Source organism: Natrix helvetica, assembly GCF_964273705.1.
Source record: "Natrix helvetica genome assembly, chromosome: 4".
Taxonomy (NCBI): domain Eukaryota; kingdom Metazoa; phylum Chordata; class Lepidosauria; order Squamata; family Natricidae; genus Natrix; species Natrix helvetica.
In genome coordinates, this window is record NC_138550.1 from 49,319,037 (window position 1) to 49,338,116 (window position 19,080).

General features: G+C 32.8%; 1 protein-coding gene across 3 annotated transcripts in view; it reads left to right on the top strand.

The window, feature by feature from the left end:
* Window positions 1-19,080, top strand: part of NCAM2 (neural cell adhesion molecule 2) — a 149,999-nt gene that overhangs the window by 121,104 nt on the left and 9,815 nt on the right. For all 3 annotated transcript variants that reach the window (XM_081952621.1, XM_081952619.1, XM_081952620.1), the window contains exons 12-15: window positions 3,951-4,124; window positions 8,516-8,635; window positions 11,908-12,029; window positions 18,594-18,774. In XM_081952621.1, coding sequence (XP_081808747.1) covers window positions 3,951-4,124; window positions 8,516-8,635; window positions 11,908-12,029; window positions 18,594-18,774 — 597 coding nt within the window. The remainder of the gene's footprint in view (window positions 1-3,950; window positions 4,125-8,515; window positions 8,636-11,907; window positions 12,030-18,593; window positions 18,775-19,080) is intronic.

The window sequence follows — 19,080 nt, forward strand, 5'->3', positions numbered from 1 at the left end:
CGATGGGCTGAAAATCTGTTTAAAGTTGTAAAAGGGTTCAGAGAAACAAAAGTGAATTTATTGTAAGAGTTCATCACAGAGAATCTGGACAGTCCAGAAATATGAATAAAGCCTCTCTGTTGCAGGTTACCAATTTTCAAAGAGGTATATAATAGTTACACTGGAGAACATTTATTATTTTGACATCTGTTAAGAGTCAGAGATCCAACAAGTTCTTATTCTTTTACTGACAAATTTATTTTTGAGAAGATAAAAGAAAGAACAGGTGATCTGCTACCAGGGACCTAAAACTCACCAACCTGATTCAATCAACCCGGTTCAAACATGAACAAAGTGATCATATTGTCTTTTAATCTATGGCCTGTCTGTTATTCATGTGAAAAATACCAACAAAGCTAACTGAAGGTGCTTTTGGATTGAAAGGATTTCCTGTTGACAATACAGTTGCCCGGGGGTGCTTGATTGGGAAAACTAATGCAATCTTCCCCTCATTCTGTAGTTTCAGAAACCAAGAAGTCTCAGGGCTTTATGCTACACTTCAGAGGGATTTTTTAATGAAATCCAAGAAAAGTTGCTTCAGCCTAATAGTTTAAATCCTAATGAAGGAAAACGTCCAGGAAGGATGAGAAATCCTATAAAACAGGATAGTTAAATTATAATTACATCACATGGGAAGACTAAAACCCAAAGGAATAAAAAAGGTAGCATGATATATGCAGAACTCATTAAACTGCTGAAGAGGAAAGGGATATGAACAAGAAACAGAAGAGGAACATAACCAAAGAAGAATTCAAAATAGATTCAGAAATTGTATAAACTCTGTCAGAAAGGCTAAAGTTTAGTATAAGGTGAAGCTTGTGACAGATAAACAGCAAAAAATAAAAGGTTCTGTTGAGTAAGTTAGAAAGGAAAGGAAAATAAAGAGAGTATAGATCTATTGCAGGGGGAAAGTGATAAATTGGTGATAGGTGATAGGAAGGAAGAATGTTCTTAATTTTCTTGTAGACAAAGATAAGGTAGTTAAGAAATAATAAATTTAAATAATTCAAGACTCAAAGGCCATGTAGATTACATTTTAGGATGCAAGGACATTGTATTCAAGGGGTTAAATAATTGGACTAATTTAAAGGAATTCAGGACCCCAGGAAGTAGTAGAAATGATCACAGAACAATCTTTGGAAATTCATGAAGGATTTATGAGATTTCAAAAACAGGAAGAGAACAAATATCTTCCCATCCTCAAAAAAGGAAATGGGGGAGGAGCCAGGAAGCTACAGATTTTTCAGCCTAACATCTCTATTGCCTAATGTCATCAAACTGGCAGTGAAAAAAATGTTTGTGAGAACTTGTATAGGCATCGGTAAAGGTAAAGGTTCCCCTTGCACATATGTGCTAGTCATTCCCAACTCTAGAGGGCAGTGCCTATCTCCGTTTCAAACCCAAAGAGCTAGCACTGTCCGAAGACATCTTTGTGGTCATGTGGCCAGCATGATTAAATGCCGAAGGTGCACAGAACACTGTTACCTTCCCACCAAAGGTGGTTTCTATTTTTCTACTAGCATTTTTACATGCTTTCGAACTGCTAGGTTGGCAGAAGCTGGGACAGAAGCTCACTCCATTACACAGCGCTAGGCATTCGAACCACAGAACTGCCAATCTTTTTGATCGACAAGTTCAGTGTTTTAGCCACTGAGCCACTGTGTCCCACTGTGTATTGATATACTGTGACTAAAAGAAAGCCTCAAACATTTGTCATAAACTGATAATGCCAGGCTAAACCTATTTTCTTCTTTGACACATTAGGAGACAGACTGGAAGAATATTATAGCTGTGGTATACCTGGACCTCAGCAAAGTCCCTGAAAAGTACAACAAAATATTTTTCTTCATAAAATAGTAAAGCGGAAACTTGATGATATCACCATAAGATGGATTTGTTAGATGATCTCACTCAAAGCATGCTAGTTAAGGTTCCACATCATCTCGGAGAAAAGTACTAAATCTGTAGGTCTCTGCCATAAGCTCTATGCAACAGTTCCTCTTTTTTGTTTAATCAATGACTTGGATAGGCAATTGAGGGAACCCTTATAAAGCTTGCACGTGACATAAATTTGGAAGGGTGACTAATATTTTAAATAAATGAAGTTGAATTTAAGAGAAAAATAAAAGTTACATGGTATATCTCTATCAAGATAGTAACAATATGTGGCAGGGATGTCAAACTCGTGTTGTCATGGCAGTGTCACATAATGTATCAGGTCCTTTTTCCCCTTTGCTAAACAGGGCAGAGAGGGGCCAGCAAATGATGCACCTGGCCTGCAGGCCACAAGTTTCACCCCCCTGATATATGGCAAAGACATAGAATATGAGATAATGTGCTTGATGTTAGTACATGCAAAAGGGACCATATGTCCCTGTTGGCCACAAATTAAAGATGAAGCTGCAATGTATTGTAATTGCTAAAAGACAAATGCTATCTTGAAATGCTTAGCATATCATAGATCATGGCAAGATCATGGCAAGTAATTGGTCTACTGTACTTTGCCATAGACAGATTCATTTTGATTACTCTGCCATAATATAGTTAACATAGCTATATAAATTTGAGCAAGTTAAGAAAAGGATTATTAAAACGATGATGTCTATGAGGAAATGCCACAATATCTAGGTAAATATAGCATAGGTAATATATGATTGCTTCTTCAAATACCGAAGAGTTGCCATACAGACAATAGAATGGACATATATTTTACTGCATTATGGATCAAGACCAGAACCAATAGGTTGAAATGACATGTTAGATGTGAGGAAGACTATAAGTTGTCAACAGTCGAACAATGAAGCAATGAGTGGTTCTTCCAGAGTCTTCAGAGGTTTATTGGTTATCTTGCAGACATGACTTGAATGTATCCTCACTCTGATTGAGAATAGTCCCTTATTTTAATAGTTGTATTGTTTCAAGACTCTATTGTTTTAATAGTTCAGTAAAATAAAAATAAGTATTTAAGTACTTTAATAATAATAATTTGCACACTCTTTTATTTGGTATTGGTAGTATACTTGACCTCCTCCTACTGTAGAGTTTCACTGATTATACTTCAGAATTAGTAATCACTTAAGAGCTGACTTAAATTCTAATCTTCTAAGACTAGAGATTCTTGTAAGTAGTGAATATCTTCTAAGGTTTCTTGGATGTTGACATCTGCTGTACATTATTTCTGTATATTCCTCCATCTTTCTTTGATCTCTTTCAATAAATTACCATCTGTCCAATTGAGTTCTTTAGCATATTAATTCAAGTTTAGAACCTCCTTTTGAGTTAAGAGATGTTTTGGAAGATTGCCATTGTTTTCTCATGTCAGTTTCATCTTCCAAAATTTCCAAAAATCCTAAAACATTCTATAACAATAAAAACAAGCTTAGTATACTTTGATTTTCAAAGTATACTAAAAATACCAAATTAAATATAGTTTAGCATTTAATTGTAATTTTTTCCTGTAAATCTTTTATAGCATACAATTCTATGATTTAAACCTTATTTACTTGACTTTCTTAAATGTAATTTAAAAGAACAAAATGAATGCATTTGTGCAACATTTATCTATGAAAAGTTAAATAAAATGTAAAAAAAATATTCTTAAGTTTAGAAGAGTTTGCATTAATAAAAAGTAATTCTATGCATTTTATTTATTTATTTATTGGTAACATAAAGTTGAACCTAGATATGTAAATCTTAGCATGCATTTTTCATTAAACTTCTATCCAAAGGATTTTAGCCTCAAAAAATCTAACTTTCCTGCAGACCCCATTTTCAACCTTTCAATGTACTGATCAGTTTTGCTTATTTAATACTGTTAATGTTTTCACCATGTAATAAAATAACACTGTTTATTGTTTCATATATTGCATAATTTTACCATATTATTATATGTTCTTTATTTTTTCCCCCAGATGTACCATCCAGTCCACATGGAGTTAAAATTGTAGATGTATCACAGACTTTTGCTAAAGTATCTTTTAATAAACCAGATTCTCATGGAGGTGTCCCAATTCATCATTACCAAGTGGATGTAAAAGAAGTCACTTCAGAAACATGGAAAGTTGTTCTTTCACATGCAGTTCAGAGTAAGTATGCAGTAAGAAAAAAAAGGATGAGTCTTAAAATAATTATAATTAGTCAGTCTCAATACATTTATATATTTTAGGAACATTTTTTTTTGGAATGTCATTTTCAAATTATTTTCAACAGGAGGAATTCTAACAAACTATAATTCTACTGTGCCTAGGACAATGATATTTTCCAGTTTTCCTTTTAAAGTCAAAAACAAAGTATCCCCTCAGATCATAGAGATTACTTTTCTAGTGTCATTAATATAAAGATATTTTAAATTTACAAACATTTCCATGCTATATGTGAACACTCTTCATTATTACATGTGCTTGCATATTACTTTAAAAGAAAATGTTATTTAAGTAGTATAGTACTGGATTTAACTATGGTTTATTTGCGGATAATATTTTTAAATTCTATCTTCACATACACGGTTTCATTCAGCTCCTAGAAATAATTAGCTAGACTCTGTTCCAAGACATGTTACTGCATATGCTCAAAATGATTTTGCAAAACAAAAAGGTGAATATATATTACATCTCATGTAATGCAGAATTTAAAAATGTATATTGGAATATTGACTGGGCTTTCTTTTTTTTGTACTTATTTGCAGAGGTACTAAATCAAGTGATAACAAGTGCATTTTTGTCCTGAATAAGCAAATAGAATAATATTAACAAGGGAATCTGACAAAGTACTCAATTTATGATGTAGATAAAAAGTCTCCCAATCCTATTCCAATATTTTAACCAATGCATGCCACCATTTAGAATACCTGTCATTTAAAATATTGATTTTGCAGTGTTGTATTACTCATAAGGATTTAGAACAAGTAGAGAAAGCTTCCATTCTCAAAACATATCCTCAGACCTATGAAAAACAATTAGGATCTTCATTCATTGATTAAATGATCTTATATATCATCAAATTTACTTACTCCCTGAAGCTTATATCAACAAGATAGCCATAAACAACTACATATATAAATACACACACAAAAATAACACAAAATCAATGATCAGTAGGGTATAGGAATAAAGACCAACCATGCCTAACCAGCTACCAAATAAACAACAGTCCCTTAAAGGTCTCTCAAAATAGTTCAATGTTAATGACATTCTAGAAGATGCCAGTCTAATTTCTGAGACTACAATATTAAAAAATTGTCTAAAATTCTATGCTTCTTACTTCACACAATGTCTGGATGTGAAAAAGAGGATAAAGTTAACAGACCTTTGCCCTGGAAGAACAGTATTATATACCATAACTAGCATGTCAATTACATATAGAAATACACAGTGTTAAAAAAATGAGCTTGAGAAAGTTGATTCAAGAAATTGGGAATTTCTAAGATTTTAAGTTTTTATATATGTAAAATGGACAAATTAATATAAATTGATAATATCAATATATTGTACCATTTTTTCATATTTCATCCATTGCAGCAGTATTTAAATATTGAAGTTGGGTGCCAGAGCTTGCAGAGATAAAATGATTTTTATGAGTCTATGTGTCTAATCAAATTGAGTGATTTATTACAATAAGAGTGTAATAAATGAGACTGGGATCATCAATGTCTAGATTGATAGCAGAGACATGATACAGTTTCTAAAAGCTATATAACTCCCACACATGCAATCAGAAGTATGGATGTGGTATGTAAACCACATACTTTGTCATAGCAAAGTAATAACTCAAGAAGATCAATGAAACAATATATTTGAAGGTGTAAAATGACAAGAAGAAAACAACAGCACACTTCCCCTTCCTGGATATCCTCAACAGCAGAGGAAACAATGGCAACTACAAACCCAAGACTATTGGAAAGCAATCCATGCTAACCAAGTGCTCCACTTCCAAACTAATTATTTATTCTCCCAGAAGAGGAGCTATGTAAGAATGCTATTCAGATGAGCACAAGCAACTTGGAGCAACAGCATCTTACAACATAATGTTGTAAACTTGTACTTTATCCAAAAAAATGTTCGACTACACGACCCACTACAGTGCAGCCAATGCAATCTGTAAAAAAGATTATACTCCTATACATCAAAAATATCTTAGAAATGATTGATTGCTATAATCATGTGGGATCACACTGTAGCATACAAACCAACGAAACATTTTAAACAAAATAAAAAAACTCAGTAGCCCAAGGGGTGGGAGGACCAGGAATCATCTGTAACTTGCAATGCAAGGATTGCAATAGCGCTATGTAGGACTGATAGACAGAAGACTATCATAACACATCCAGGAACACCACTTAGAAGAATGACAGAAATTTCCTTAATCTCACAATACCTGAACAGACTCAAATACAGTTTCGGTTGGGAAACTATCAGCATTTTAGATCAAGCCAAAATCAAAAATTCTAGGAAATTCCTGGAAGTTTGGCATCCAGACAAATTCATTAGATTTTCAAATTATGACTGGGGATTGCTGAAATTCTTCCTCTTAGTCTTCAGATATTCAGTTTCTTTTCAACACTTTTTCCTAACTTTACATAACAGGGTACCATTCACTATAAGATTAAAGAGATTATAGTTCACTGGTTGATCTTTTTTTTTTGACAGATAATACCATTAAACTCCTGATGGACACCTTTTCAGACTTGTTAGAAGATGAGCAGGTTCCCTAGATGTTCAGAGCTGCAACAGCCCTGATGCAATAGCAACAGCTCCCTTAGATTTGGGATGGCCTGCTGGATAAAGTTAAAGTCATAATTAAGAACTACTCCTCTACATGTTACTGAAAAATAAACAGTCTTAGAAACCAATCAATTAAATACACATGTTGAATATCTTTTATTCAGTAATAACTAAAAACATTTTAACTAATATTGTAAATGAATATTTTTTCTTTGCTTGTTGAAATTCAGCAGTAGTTTCAGAAGTTATTATTCATTGCTTATTATTGTATATTTTTTATCTCTGGAAGAACATTGATAATCTTTTGACCACCAGGTAAAACTTGTGGACAGTTATCCCCCCACCCCTGGTCTCTTTTAATATGATGATTTCCAGAAAAATAGCTCTTAGACATATATAACTTTTGTGAGAAATATCTATAAAAATGGCATGCCTCTTGAGTCATTCCTGTTTACAAATCTGCATTTTTAAAATAAATATCTGCTTTTGTACTCTCACTACCAGAGGAGTTGTTTCTTCCTTTTTCCCTTAGTAGTTATTTATTTGTTGTTATTTTGACAGAAATAGAATATAAATTATACATGAATTTGCATGAGACACATGAAATATTTTAGTAGAATATGTGCAGCTGCAAGCACATTACAAAACATAAATATCACTTGTTCTTATTCCAGTCAGGTGCCAATAGAATCAAAGAAAAATATAGTATGTCCTAGGTTGATGGTAGTAGATGTAAACAGTGGTGGAGTTAATTTATGCTATATTTCCAGTCAAACTTTCCAGTATTATGTTCTCTCAGGTCCCACAATTTTTTACTTTTTAAAGAAAAGATTTCTTGGACAGAGAAATGGAAAGAATGATTGATCTAAGTTTAGAACAATACTGTAATACTTTTTTCAGCATCTCTTTCTCAAAGTATAGTGATTAGATAAACCTAGTAAGTCATGAATGTGATAAGCAGGTTGTTACACAAGCTTAACTACTTTCTATCTTTCTTTTCTTTACCGCCCAGTTGTACTCTCATGGGGGCAAACCATTTGTAAACCTATGAGCATACCTGAGATTGGGAACTGAGCCTCAGCAAAAGCAGTGAAGAAATAAATTATTGAATAAAATGTACAATAGAAGTAAGGGCAGCCTAGCACCTAATGAACTGCTTCCTATGCAACATCTCAGATCCTGTGCTACATCCATCCTACTAGGATGAGAGTCAGAGAGCTCCATGTATATGTATCTGCAGACAAACACAGAATGAAAACCCCGAGTTTATCAATCTCATGGACAAAGAATAGGCAGAGTAAACAGGGAGCCGAGTAAATTGCTATCTAGACCCTTCTCAAGATTTGAACAGTCATGAAAGTAACTCATTTCAAACCAAGCATATTAATTTACTCATAGTTTCTTATTAATGTAGTCATAAATAGCACAGTCATATTTACTTAGGTATTGAATATTTGTGGAGTATTTTGAGTTTCCTGTCACTTATATGTGTATTAACAAAGGAAACGGATAACAATGTTTACACTTTATATTTCTTAAATAGCTTGTAGTTACAACTGGATACATTATTTACATCTTCTTATGCACACAACACACTTTATGAATTACTATTTTTTTTCTTACAAATAAAAATTAGTGTATCTAGTCTTGATGTTAACCTTGTGAAATAAATGAAGCAGAACCGTTACAACCGAATGTGTCCCTTTTCACATAAAATGTTCTTTTTTTAAATAAAGCTTTTTTTCATTTTCTCTTAGCTATGGTTGTCCTCAGTAATCTGGAACCAAATACAACATACGAAATAAAAGTTGCTGCTGTAAATGGAAAAGGGCAAGGAGAATATAGTAAAATTGAGATATTTCAGACTTTACCAGTTCGTAAGTAATTTATTGTTTCACCCTATGGATAAATTAAGGTACTTTAAATCACATTGATTAAAATAAAGTTATTGGTGTTTATTTTTAGATTTTATATGGCATGTGCCTTTATGCATCACAAGTAAAATTTGACACAACTTAATGATATTCCTGAATTTGTTTATGACTGTCTGATAATTCTTCATAAATAGGATACATGAAGTAACTGAATTGTCCCTGTTCTGAAAATAATTCCAGATTTCACAATTCAGTTCCAAATATTGGTGCTGATTTTTTAAAAAAATTGACTGTAGAAATTACAAGATTGAATAAATTACTGCTTTAATTATATAGGAATTAATTGTATCTGAGCGTTGGATTTATTTAAATTGCATGGCTTGTTTCTTAAAGCATTTTACATGTACTTCAATTATTAATATGTATGTGCATACATACACACACACACACACACACACACACACACACACACACACACATGCAGAGTAAAGTTTCTGGACAATAGATTTTATTTAAAAAATAGATTCTTTGCCAAAATAAGGAATCAATCTTTTTTCCTATATTAAATTGAATTTATGGAGAAGTCATAACTGACAATATGTACAGTTGCAATATGTGTTAACCACATTATTTAGATTAGCTCCATTTTCAGCTCTCGAGACATCCAAGATACTGGATAAACATGTTAAACTTTTAAAACTAAAAAAAAAATCTATTAGATTTTTGCTATCAATACATTTGAAATTCAGCTTTTAAGAATTGATGGAATAAAGAATTAATGGTCCTGGCCTCCTGAAACCCTCTGCCAGCAAAAAGGAGCTTGGGAAGCTGCCCACGGCCCTCTTGAACTCCAGTTTTGGTTGCAATGGCTTCCTGCAACCAAAGCTCTGCCAATGAAAACAGAGCTTGGGAGGGCTGCACAGAGCTCTCCCGAGTTCAGTTTTCACTGGCAGAGGTACTGTGGGCCAGTTCTTGGATGTTTCCAGAGCAGCCCCATGGGCCAGATGTAAGCACCCCGTTGGCCGGATCCAGTCCCCAGGCCTTGAGTTTGACACCCCTGTTCTATACTATAGATGTAGACTTTGTATGGATAAACATAATGAAATTTATATTGAAAAATACTACAATGAAATAATGAGTAATTTATGCAAAATATAGTAAGTCAAAAATATAATAGCAATATAAACACATTATTTCATAATGTTTATATTAAACAATTTTATACATAATTGTAACTGTTTATTGCCGTAGCAACCTATTACATTATTTTCTTCTTTTGCATTTTTGACTTATTTTAAGTACCTATTATGAAGTTTTGATAATGTATGTATCTCTGTTTTGTCTCTCTTGTTGATTTATTTAATTTTCTGTTTTTTAAAATAAAAATGTGTAAATAAGAAATAGGCTCTTTGCCTATTAACACATCTTTAATCACATTTTGTGATAAGAGAGACAGAAATTCAGTTCGCTCAGATAGCCTTTTTTATTAAAGTGAATTTATTGTAGCTTTCAAATATTTTCAAGGATAGATTTATATAGAACTCATTGCAGTAAACCGAACTGAGATAATCAAGACATGAGTGACTGGACTCAGGGCCTCATAATCCAGGAAAGGGTACAACTGATGCACAACATAAAGTTGTGAAAAGGCCCTCTTAGCCACAACTGCCTTTGTGTAGTCAGCTTAATATAAGCTTTGCTCTGTGAGGATATGACCTATTTTTTCGAAAACGGGGGCAATTGTGAAGGCAGGATTTTTGCTCATAACATCAGCATTTATAGATTTTCTCTTATAATATAAACCCCAAATTTCAGGTCATTATGTTTTGAAAGTTAACGTTCTATCTTTTATTAAGGTAGTTGTGAAATATTGATACAAAATATAAGTTCATTTTTTTAAGGGAGCAATACATTGATCAAATTTTCAAAATTATATTAAAGAAAATATGAACAACTTATTAGACTGTTGTATCATAATAGTATTCTTTTCTTATTGCAGGATTATGACACAATGGAAATTATGTTTTTCATAAGTAGTAAATCTTAATTACGGTCAAAGACCAGCAATACACATTAGTTTTTACAATATGTTAAAAACTACTGACATTAAGATATAATTAAAAAATATTGACATTAAAAGTGGAAAATAACATACATGTTCTCAGATTGTTCGGGTCACTCCTTGGTTTACCTGGGCGCAACACTGTTAAGTATAGGAGTAAATACAATGGTCCAAAGATTGTTAGAGATATGTCCACATAATTGGTACAAGATGACAACTATACTTCTGTAGCCAATTTTTTTCTTATGGACATTGCAGCAGTACAGAACTTTGCCACTGCATACATGGTAACTGGGTTAGTGTCCTGGAGGAGAAAGCCTAGATAAAAATTGTCTGCCCTCCCTGGCAATCGCTCTAATAAGGGGAGAATATGTGCAGACCTACAAGCTCTGTATAGCTCGCAGTGTAATAGAACATGTGAATTATCTTCCACTTCTCCTTTACCACATATACAAACCCGTTCTGCTATAGGTGTTCTCTTATACCTGCCCTGGAGGAGTGGTGAAGGAAGAATGTTAAATCTGGCTCGGAAGAAAGCTATTCTTTGTTTTGGGAAGATCAGGTCATTTAGATATCTTGCCGATTCCCACATACACTGTTTGATTCTGTCCCTACTGTGGAGAGGCAACCTATTTAGTTCATAAAGAAATTCTTGGGCATAATTTATTCAGCCCTTACCTCTGTTCCCTCATAGATACATCAGCAATAACATCTACAATTAAAGATAAAATTTGGTATCATTAGTGCATTGCTCTACAGTGAATGTTTTTCCCCACATAGATCAATAAACATTCATTCTATGTAGGAGCACACAATTATGTTAAAGATTTTGTTGTTCCTTCATTTTTTTCCATTTTTTCTTCAATTTTTCTTCGGTTTCTCTCACTTTCAAAGTACAGAGTTCATATTTTTTATACTTCTGCTACTTTCCTCCTACAGTATGTACTATCTGATGTGAAGAAAATTATGTATCTTTCTGTCTATCAATCTATCAATTGATTGATTGATCAATCATCTTTACCAGCACTGTTGTTTATGAAATGGATTGTGGCTAAGAAACTATAGTTTTAATATGGTGTATTCTGAATACGTTTGTATATTAGGGTATTATTTCAATATTATCAAACAAATATTATTTAAGGAAACTGACTGTGAACAACTCCAATCTCTAAATAATGTCTATAAATGCATGTCTTATTTTGATTTCTTTTAGGTGAGCCAAGTCCTCCATCAATTCATGGACAACCAGGTAGTGGAAAAAGCTTTAAACTTAGCATAACAAAACAAGATGATGGAGGAGCACCTATTTTAGAATATATTGTAAAATATAGAAGTGTAAGTATTATATTAATAATAATAAATAAATAACATGTCTTGATGCGTTCTAGCTATGTTTGTAGAACTAAGCTAATAGAATAAAATAGAATAAAATATTAATAAAATAATAAAATTTTACAGAATATACACAATTATCATAACCAAAGATGGCACATTAGTTAAAAAAGTGATTAATAAAGACATGGCTGAATGAGAGTGGAGCTGAACAGAGAGCCAACAAACCTTAAGTTTTCGGGACCTTCTGCATTTTCTGACAAGAAAATACAGTACAATGAAAGGAAGTACAGTATGTCCAGATGAAATCTAAATATCTACAAATTTATCTTAATGAAGAAATCTGGACACAACACATATCTTCCAGAAATGAGACAGAGGAGGGCTTTCATTAGGTAGAATTTCATTTTTGCATGAAAAAAGCATGAGCTTTTAATTTGACTAGTGATCAGCTTAGCAGAACATTCATTAGAAAGTTATAGCAATTCTAAAATTTGAAAACATGTGGCCTTGTTTGTAACTCAAAGCAATAATCAGATTCAGTTCTTCTGTGGTTTTCACATCCAGAATTGGTAAGCCTACTACCCAATTGATTTATCCATGTCTTCCAACCCTATTCATTTTAATTCATGATTTATGAACAAAGATAGAGGACTTTAGAGTGCCATATTGGCAATATCACATTCTTTTTCTGCTCTGTTAACACTATACTGCTGGGTGATTCCATTCAGGAATGAATTATTTTTCTTTAGGAACCCAGTGCCTTCCTATTAATAATTTAGATATTGAACTATAATAGTTAAGTAATTTGTGTTATTAGATAAGGACCTTAGGTCTTTGCTTTCCTCTAAAAATATAGTCTAGTTAAATCTGGTGAATCTTCCTTGGACTTCCTCATCTGTCCATAGATATTGCCCAAATATTATGGAGCCTAGTATTTTCAATTTTTTCTATGAGAATTTGAATAGTAGAGAATAGCAAATTCTAGAGAATTTGAATTAAATGTTAGGCTGCTGTTTTTAATCTTAATAGTAATAATATTTAATAAATAAGAAGGAATTTCCTGACAGCGAGAACAATTAATCAGTGGAACAGCTTGCCTCCAAGAGTAGCAGATGCTCCATTTTAGAGGTTTACAAGAAAGGTTTGGACAACTATTGATCTGGTTGATATAGGGGCTCCTAATATGCGCAGGGATTGGATTAGAAGGCCTCCAAGGTCTCTTCCAGCCTTATGCTTCTATATCCTTTTGAATTACGTGAGATTTTTTTTCTTTTCCATTCATTCCCACTTCAAAGGTGGAATGGTATGGCCTTAATCAATCTTGTAGTCTATAATATCATTACTTGGAATATAAATTGATCACATTTATGTTACCAACATATTGGTCAGGTTACTTAGTGGCCAGAACTTTGGTCAAGAGTATTAAAGACTAAGAATCCTTTTTCAAAATCCTAATTATATATAGGGTGGGACTTAGTCCTATTATTATCAATGTCAGTTTAGAGACAATCTGAAACAGTCATCTTTATTAGAAAGATCAGAACTGTTGATGTTCTGCTCAGCTGAATTCACTCTTTACATAGTCCTTTATCCTTTGTGCTGCAGTGGTTTTTGAAGTGGTGACATAAATAACATTAATCAACTCCACAGGAAAGTTAAAGTTATTTTCATTGAGATTAGCCTTAGTAATATTGAATCTTGCAAGTCTTGATTGCTGCACATCTTCCCCCTTTTTATAGCTTAATTTCAGAAGTGTCTCTCTGAGAAGCTTCTTAATAATATCTCACGCTTAATTTAAAATTTCTTTAGATCCTTCTGTTTGCACAATGGTTCCTACATATCTCCATAAAAAATGATTTTCCTCATTCTGTATAGACCACCAGAATTGGATTGCAAAAATCCAAACATCCATTAGATGGCACTATGTTTTATGTATCTCTTTGATGCCAATAGTAGCATTCATGGTTGAAGTTGTGTAAAAAAGATGGAGAAGGTGGGAAGCATGAAGCATGGTCATGCAAAAATATTGATCTAGTGACTGGTAGAGAAAAGACTATGGGGGTGGATTCAATCCAGACTTTATAGATAAAGGATCCTAATTTGTAGAAATTCCAGCTCAGAAGCTGCCTCTGGCAATCAACCAATATTTAGTGTTTTCTCCTATATTTGGCTGATCATGACAGGATATGACAGCATGATCAGGACAAAAAAAGCTGGGAGAAAAAGACAAAAACATACTTAATCAAGAAATATAACCTAGAGACAAGGAAGATAAAAAAAACACTGGAAATTATAAATAAGTAAAATCAGCAGACATGAAGCTTGAATTGCACACTACAGACAGATTCTACAATTTCAGTGAAATCACAAACATATCACTCCATCAATGGAAACTTCAATGAACCAGCCAACTTCTGACAAAGAAGAAACTGTGCAGCTCTTTTTGTGTACTGCTATGGGACAATTCAAAGAAATAAGGAAGAATGCAACTTGGATAATGGACATGGAGAAGGAATAAAAAAACTAAAATGAAAGAACTTGCAACAACAGCAGAAATGATGGAGAAAAGGGAAATAATATCTGAGAGACAGGAAGAAGATACACTGAATCTAGTCAACCATGAAAGCTTACTGAATTCCAAAGAGATCAAACTGACCTAAAAAGAAATGCCAAAGTTAGCACAGAAAAGAGACATGGCAAAGCAAAGTGCTATAGGGCCAGTACACAAAAAAGTTAGCAAGCAAAGTCTATAACCGCAAGGCCTGGAAATGAATAAGAACAGAAAAGTTGAAGGAAGAGACTAGGGGCTTGCGAAAGACCAAGTTTTCAGAACAAATGCATACTAAGCTAGAAATGAGAAGACAGCGATTAACGGCAAATACCATCTCTGCAAAAAGCTGATTAAACAATGGGCCATCTAGTTACCTGCTGAAAAAAGTTTGTACAACAACAGCAAGAATGGTACTTTGGAATATCAGCGAGAAATATCACTTGCCTGCAGGCAAAAGCTGGTAAACCCACAAAATAGAAAAATCAATAGAAAATGAAGGAGCTAAAGTGCTCTAGGACTTTAGAATTCAAGCAGACAATCATCTGCCACACATATCTCTAATTTAACAATTGTTATTATGGAAAATGAAGGAGCTAAAGTGCTCTAGGACTTTAGAATTCAAGCAGACAATCATCTGCCACACATATCTCTAATTTAACAATTGTTATTATGGAAGACAAAAAAAGTTTAAATGGTTGACATTGGAATATCTGGGCAGAGTATATTAGAAGAGAAAGAACTGGAGAAAATCACAAAATACAAAGACCTGCAAATAGATGGAAAAAGTGTGGCAAAAGAAAGCAAATGTAATACCAAGAGTCATAGGCACATCAGGAGGTCAACTAAATAGTATTAGCATTGACATAATCATCAATAGTCATTTGCGGTTTTACTTGAAATGGCTAACATCCTTTGATGATACCTTAATTTTTAGAATATATGCCTATTCCAGGTCCTGGGAAAGGACTTGATATGTGGATAAAAATGCCAAATCCAGTCTAAACATCTGACTGACTGCACACACAAATGTAATAATTCATTACATTTATATGCCACTCAACTCCCAATAAGTGCAGTTACTGCTTCAGTTTGCCATTTTGTTCTGAAACTGTATTTTGAAGTAACAACATTTTGTAATGGAAATGCTATGAGTAACTGCTATAAAATTATTCAGTCCCACTTGAACCATTTAAATAGTGACTAATTTAATCTTAAATTATAATACAATGCACAAATGTATAAAACTTCAATGAAAACCCATATTGCCTGGATTCAACCCATATTGCTACCTAATCCACATGGGCATTGCCTCTGAACTTCATCTCTGAATTTTTGTCAATTTTGCCCTTTAGTATGGCTAACATGAGAGTGTTAAAGCAAGATTAGGAAAGGACTCATACCCACATGAGGTCAATAAGAAAGTAAAAAATATTTGCAATGTAAGCCTGCAGTCATTTAGCCATATGATTTCTAAATTGTGACCTAAATTATGGGTAATCCTGCCTACAATCTTAATTCTGCACTGGCTTTCTGGGGGCCATAAACAGGTATAACAGAAAGCCAGATTGCACTTTTTTCATTGGAAATTTCACTGGAATCATATCCCACCTATATAATAGCTATGTAGCATCTGGAATAAAGTATCCTCCCTTGTTTCAGTGAAATTTTAAAATGGCAACTACACTGTAGTGGGCCATATTGGAAGCATAAGATGCATTACCTTTTTTGGTTCTAGATACTTGAAACATCTAAATATTTAGAATGCTTAGCTTGTTCATTTTTATAATTATCTGCCCTCTAATTATGGGTTCTATTGCTATTTTAGGATAACTGCTCTTTGCCTTCTTGTGATTTATAGTCAATTCCTCCTCCTTACCCTTCCTAAAATGAGCCAGAGGCCTTAGGGCAGTTTTACTTCCAACTGTGTCAAGCAATTGGCACTGAGAACTTTCCCAAAAGATCAGGATCCCAAGTGCTCTTTAGGTAGATTTGTTATCTGAATTTGCTTTCAGGAATTAGCCCTGGCAAGGAATGGCTTCCATAGCTAACTGAGTCAGCTTTGAATGCAAAAAATTGCTTGCCTTTTGTTTCATTTATGCCCCAGCTAAATTATTATATCCCTGTCTGCTCTTCACTCTGGTATCTTAAAATTTCAATTGAAGCAAAAGGTTGTAATTGGCCTTGTAATAGCAGCAAGATTCAGGAATTACTATGCCTGTACTAAAAGATATAGTTGCCAATTGCCCTGAAACTGGATTTTTAAATATCACCAACATCCAACCAAAGGTAGCCTAAGGATGGGAAAGTAAATTGGATGATATTCCATGTCTGTCCTTTTCATTAGTTAGAAAATACATTTTTGTACTTTCTGTATTTGAAGGTGATGGTAATGATAATGGGAGTTTTACATCAATGTTGGAAGTTTCAGACATGGAAATAGGATTCACAAATATAGCATCACAGTGGTAATATATGGGCATCATAGTTTATCATAGTGTTTAGTAATTATTACCAGAAGATATGAGATTTCAAAGTAACAGGATTTATACTTGAGCAATGTAAATATTTTGCAACCTCTGAAATAGAGGCTGAGAATTTATCTTCTTGTATATGTACTATATACTTCTTACCTTTTATTGCACATGTTTGGGCAATCAAAGATCAAATAATACTCAAGGACTAAGAAGGTGAATTAAGGATATGATATAAAGTATTTTCAATTAATGTATGCACATGATAATAAACCTATAGCACAATTGTTTACCAGAAATTGTTAGGCTTTCTGACATCTGTGCATCATATTTTGCCACTTTCTAGATATGACCTTTCATATGAATTAAATTCTTCCTTTCCATAGATACTATTTTCGTATAGTGACATATTTTCATTCTATAAATCAAGACAGTGTTATAATGCTGGCTTTCTACTTATTGATAAAAATAGTTCTATGTGTGTGCTTAAGTTTGTATATTTCTTTGCTTGAAATATATGTTTGTATATTTGTTTTCATGATCAGATATAACTTTTTTTTTACTGAAACTAAGTTTTTTTATTAGTAAAATAAGTTATAGTCAACATTTGCAGATTATTGTTTACTATTACCATTTGCTCAACAATTGAATAATATTGTTTTATGTAACTATTTTAGTTCATGCACAGATGAGGTTTATTGATTGGTTTATTGATTCTGGAAGGGCATGAGAGAAAGGAACTAATAATATAGCATAAAACCATACCATATCAGTCTTTGGAATATTAAAACATCAGGATAATAGAATAGACATAAATAATGATTAATGAAGTAACTAAGACCAACCAACATATATCTCATTTAATATTTTGGATCCTATAAGGGCTCTTCCCTTGACTGATAAGGCAGGATTCTTTTTAAAAAATGGGGGATAATGTACTACTTTAAACTGAGATATTAATATTATCTATTTTAGCTAGTTTATTTTCACATTTGAATTCTTTAAGACCTATTGGATATAGGCTATCAAACCTAATAATTTGTTAACTGCCAAGTTATCCTAGTAATATGATCTGATATATATTTAATGTGAAGATCAAACATTGAGATTTGCATTATATTAAACATTTTACATTGTTTATCCCTGTCATCCTTATATGTGTTCATTATAATATGTAATATAATATAAACCAGTGTCTCACGCACCTTGTAATGAATTAAAGATGACATCTACAAAGTTGTTTGGCTGTGTACATAAATAAGTTGATATTTGAAACAGGAATATTGTTATTTCAGTGAACGTACATAACCACTTTGTTGCCAGAGAATATGCATTTTGTTTCAAGATTAAATATTTAAGTAAAAAGAGTTTTTATAACCTAGTTCTAAATACCGTTTATAAAGATTTAAGATTAGATGATTCTCTGTGCACAAGAGGAAAATAATCATAATGCCTGATTTGAAATAATTGCAAATCAATATTAAAAATATTCATTATAAATATTAGTTCACCATAATTTCAACTACTATTCAAACTTTACAGAAAGATAAGGAAGAGCAATGGCAAGAAAAAAAGGTTCATGGTAATAAAGACTTCATTATTCTTGAGCATTTGCAGTGGACAATGGGCTATGAAGTGCAAATTACTGCTATAAACAGACTGGGATATTCTGAACCAACTTTATATGAGTTCATCATGCCACCAAAGCCCAATATTATTACAGGTAAGTTAATTTTAATATGTTATCTAGCCATTACATCTACTTTTACTTTTAACAGAGGTTAATATGCTTTGTAGATTCTTTTATAAATTATTAAGGCTTTCCGTAAACTTTGTTTCTGACTGCTGATGGAATAAACAGATAACTCTTTATTGTGTTTTACATGCTAATCAATATATATATCAAAGCAAAAGCCTAAATCATCAGTATGCAATTTGCTAATTATAGCCTTTTTTTAACATCAGCATTTTTGAACAATTTTGGGGGCATTCGGATGTAAATGAATTTTATAAAGAGACTTTCCAGAGT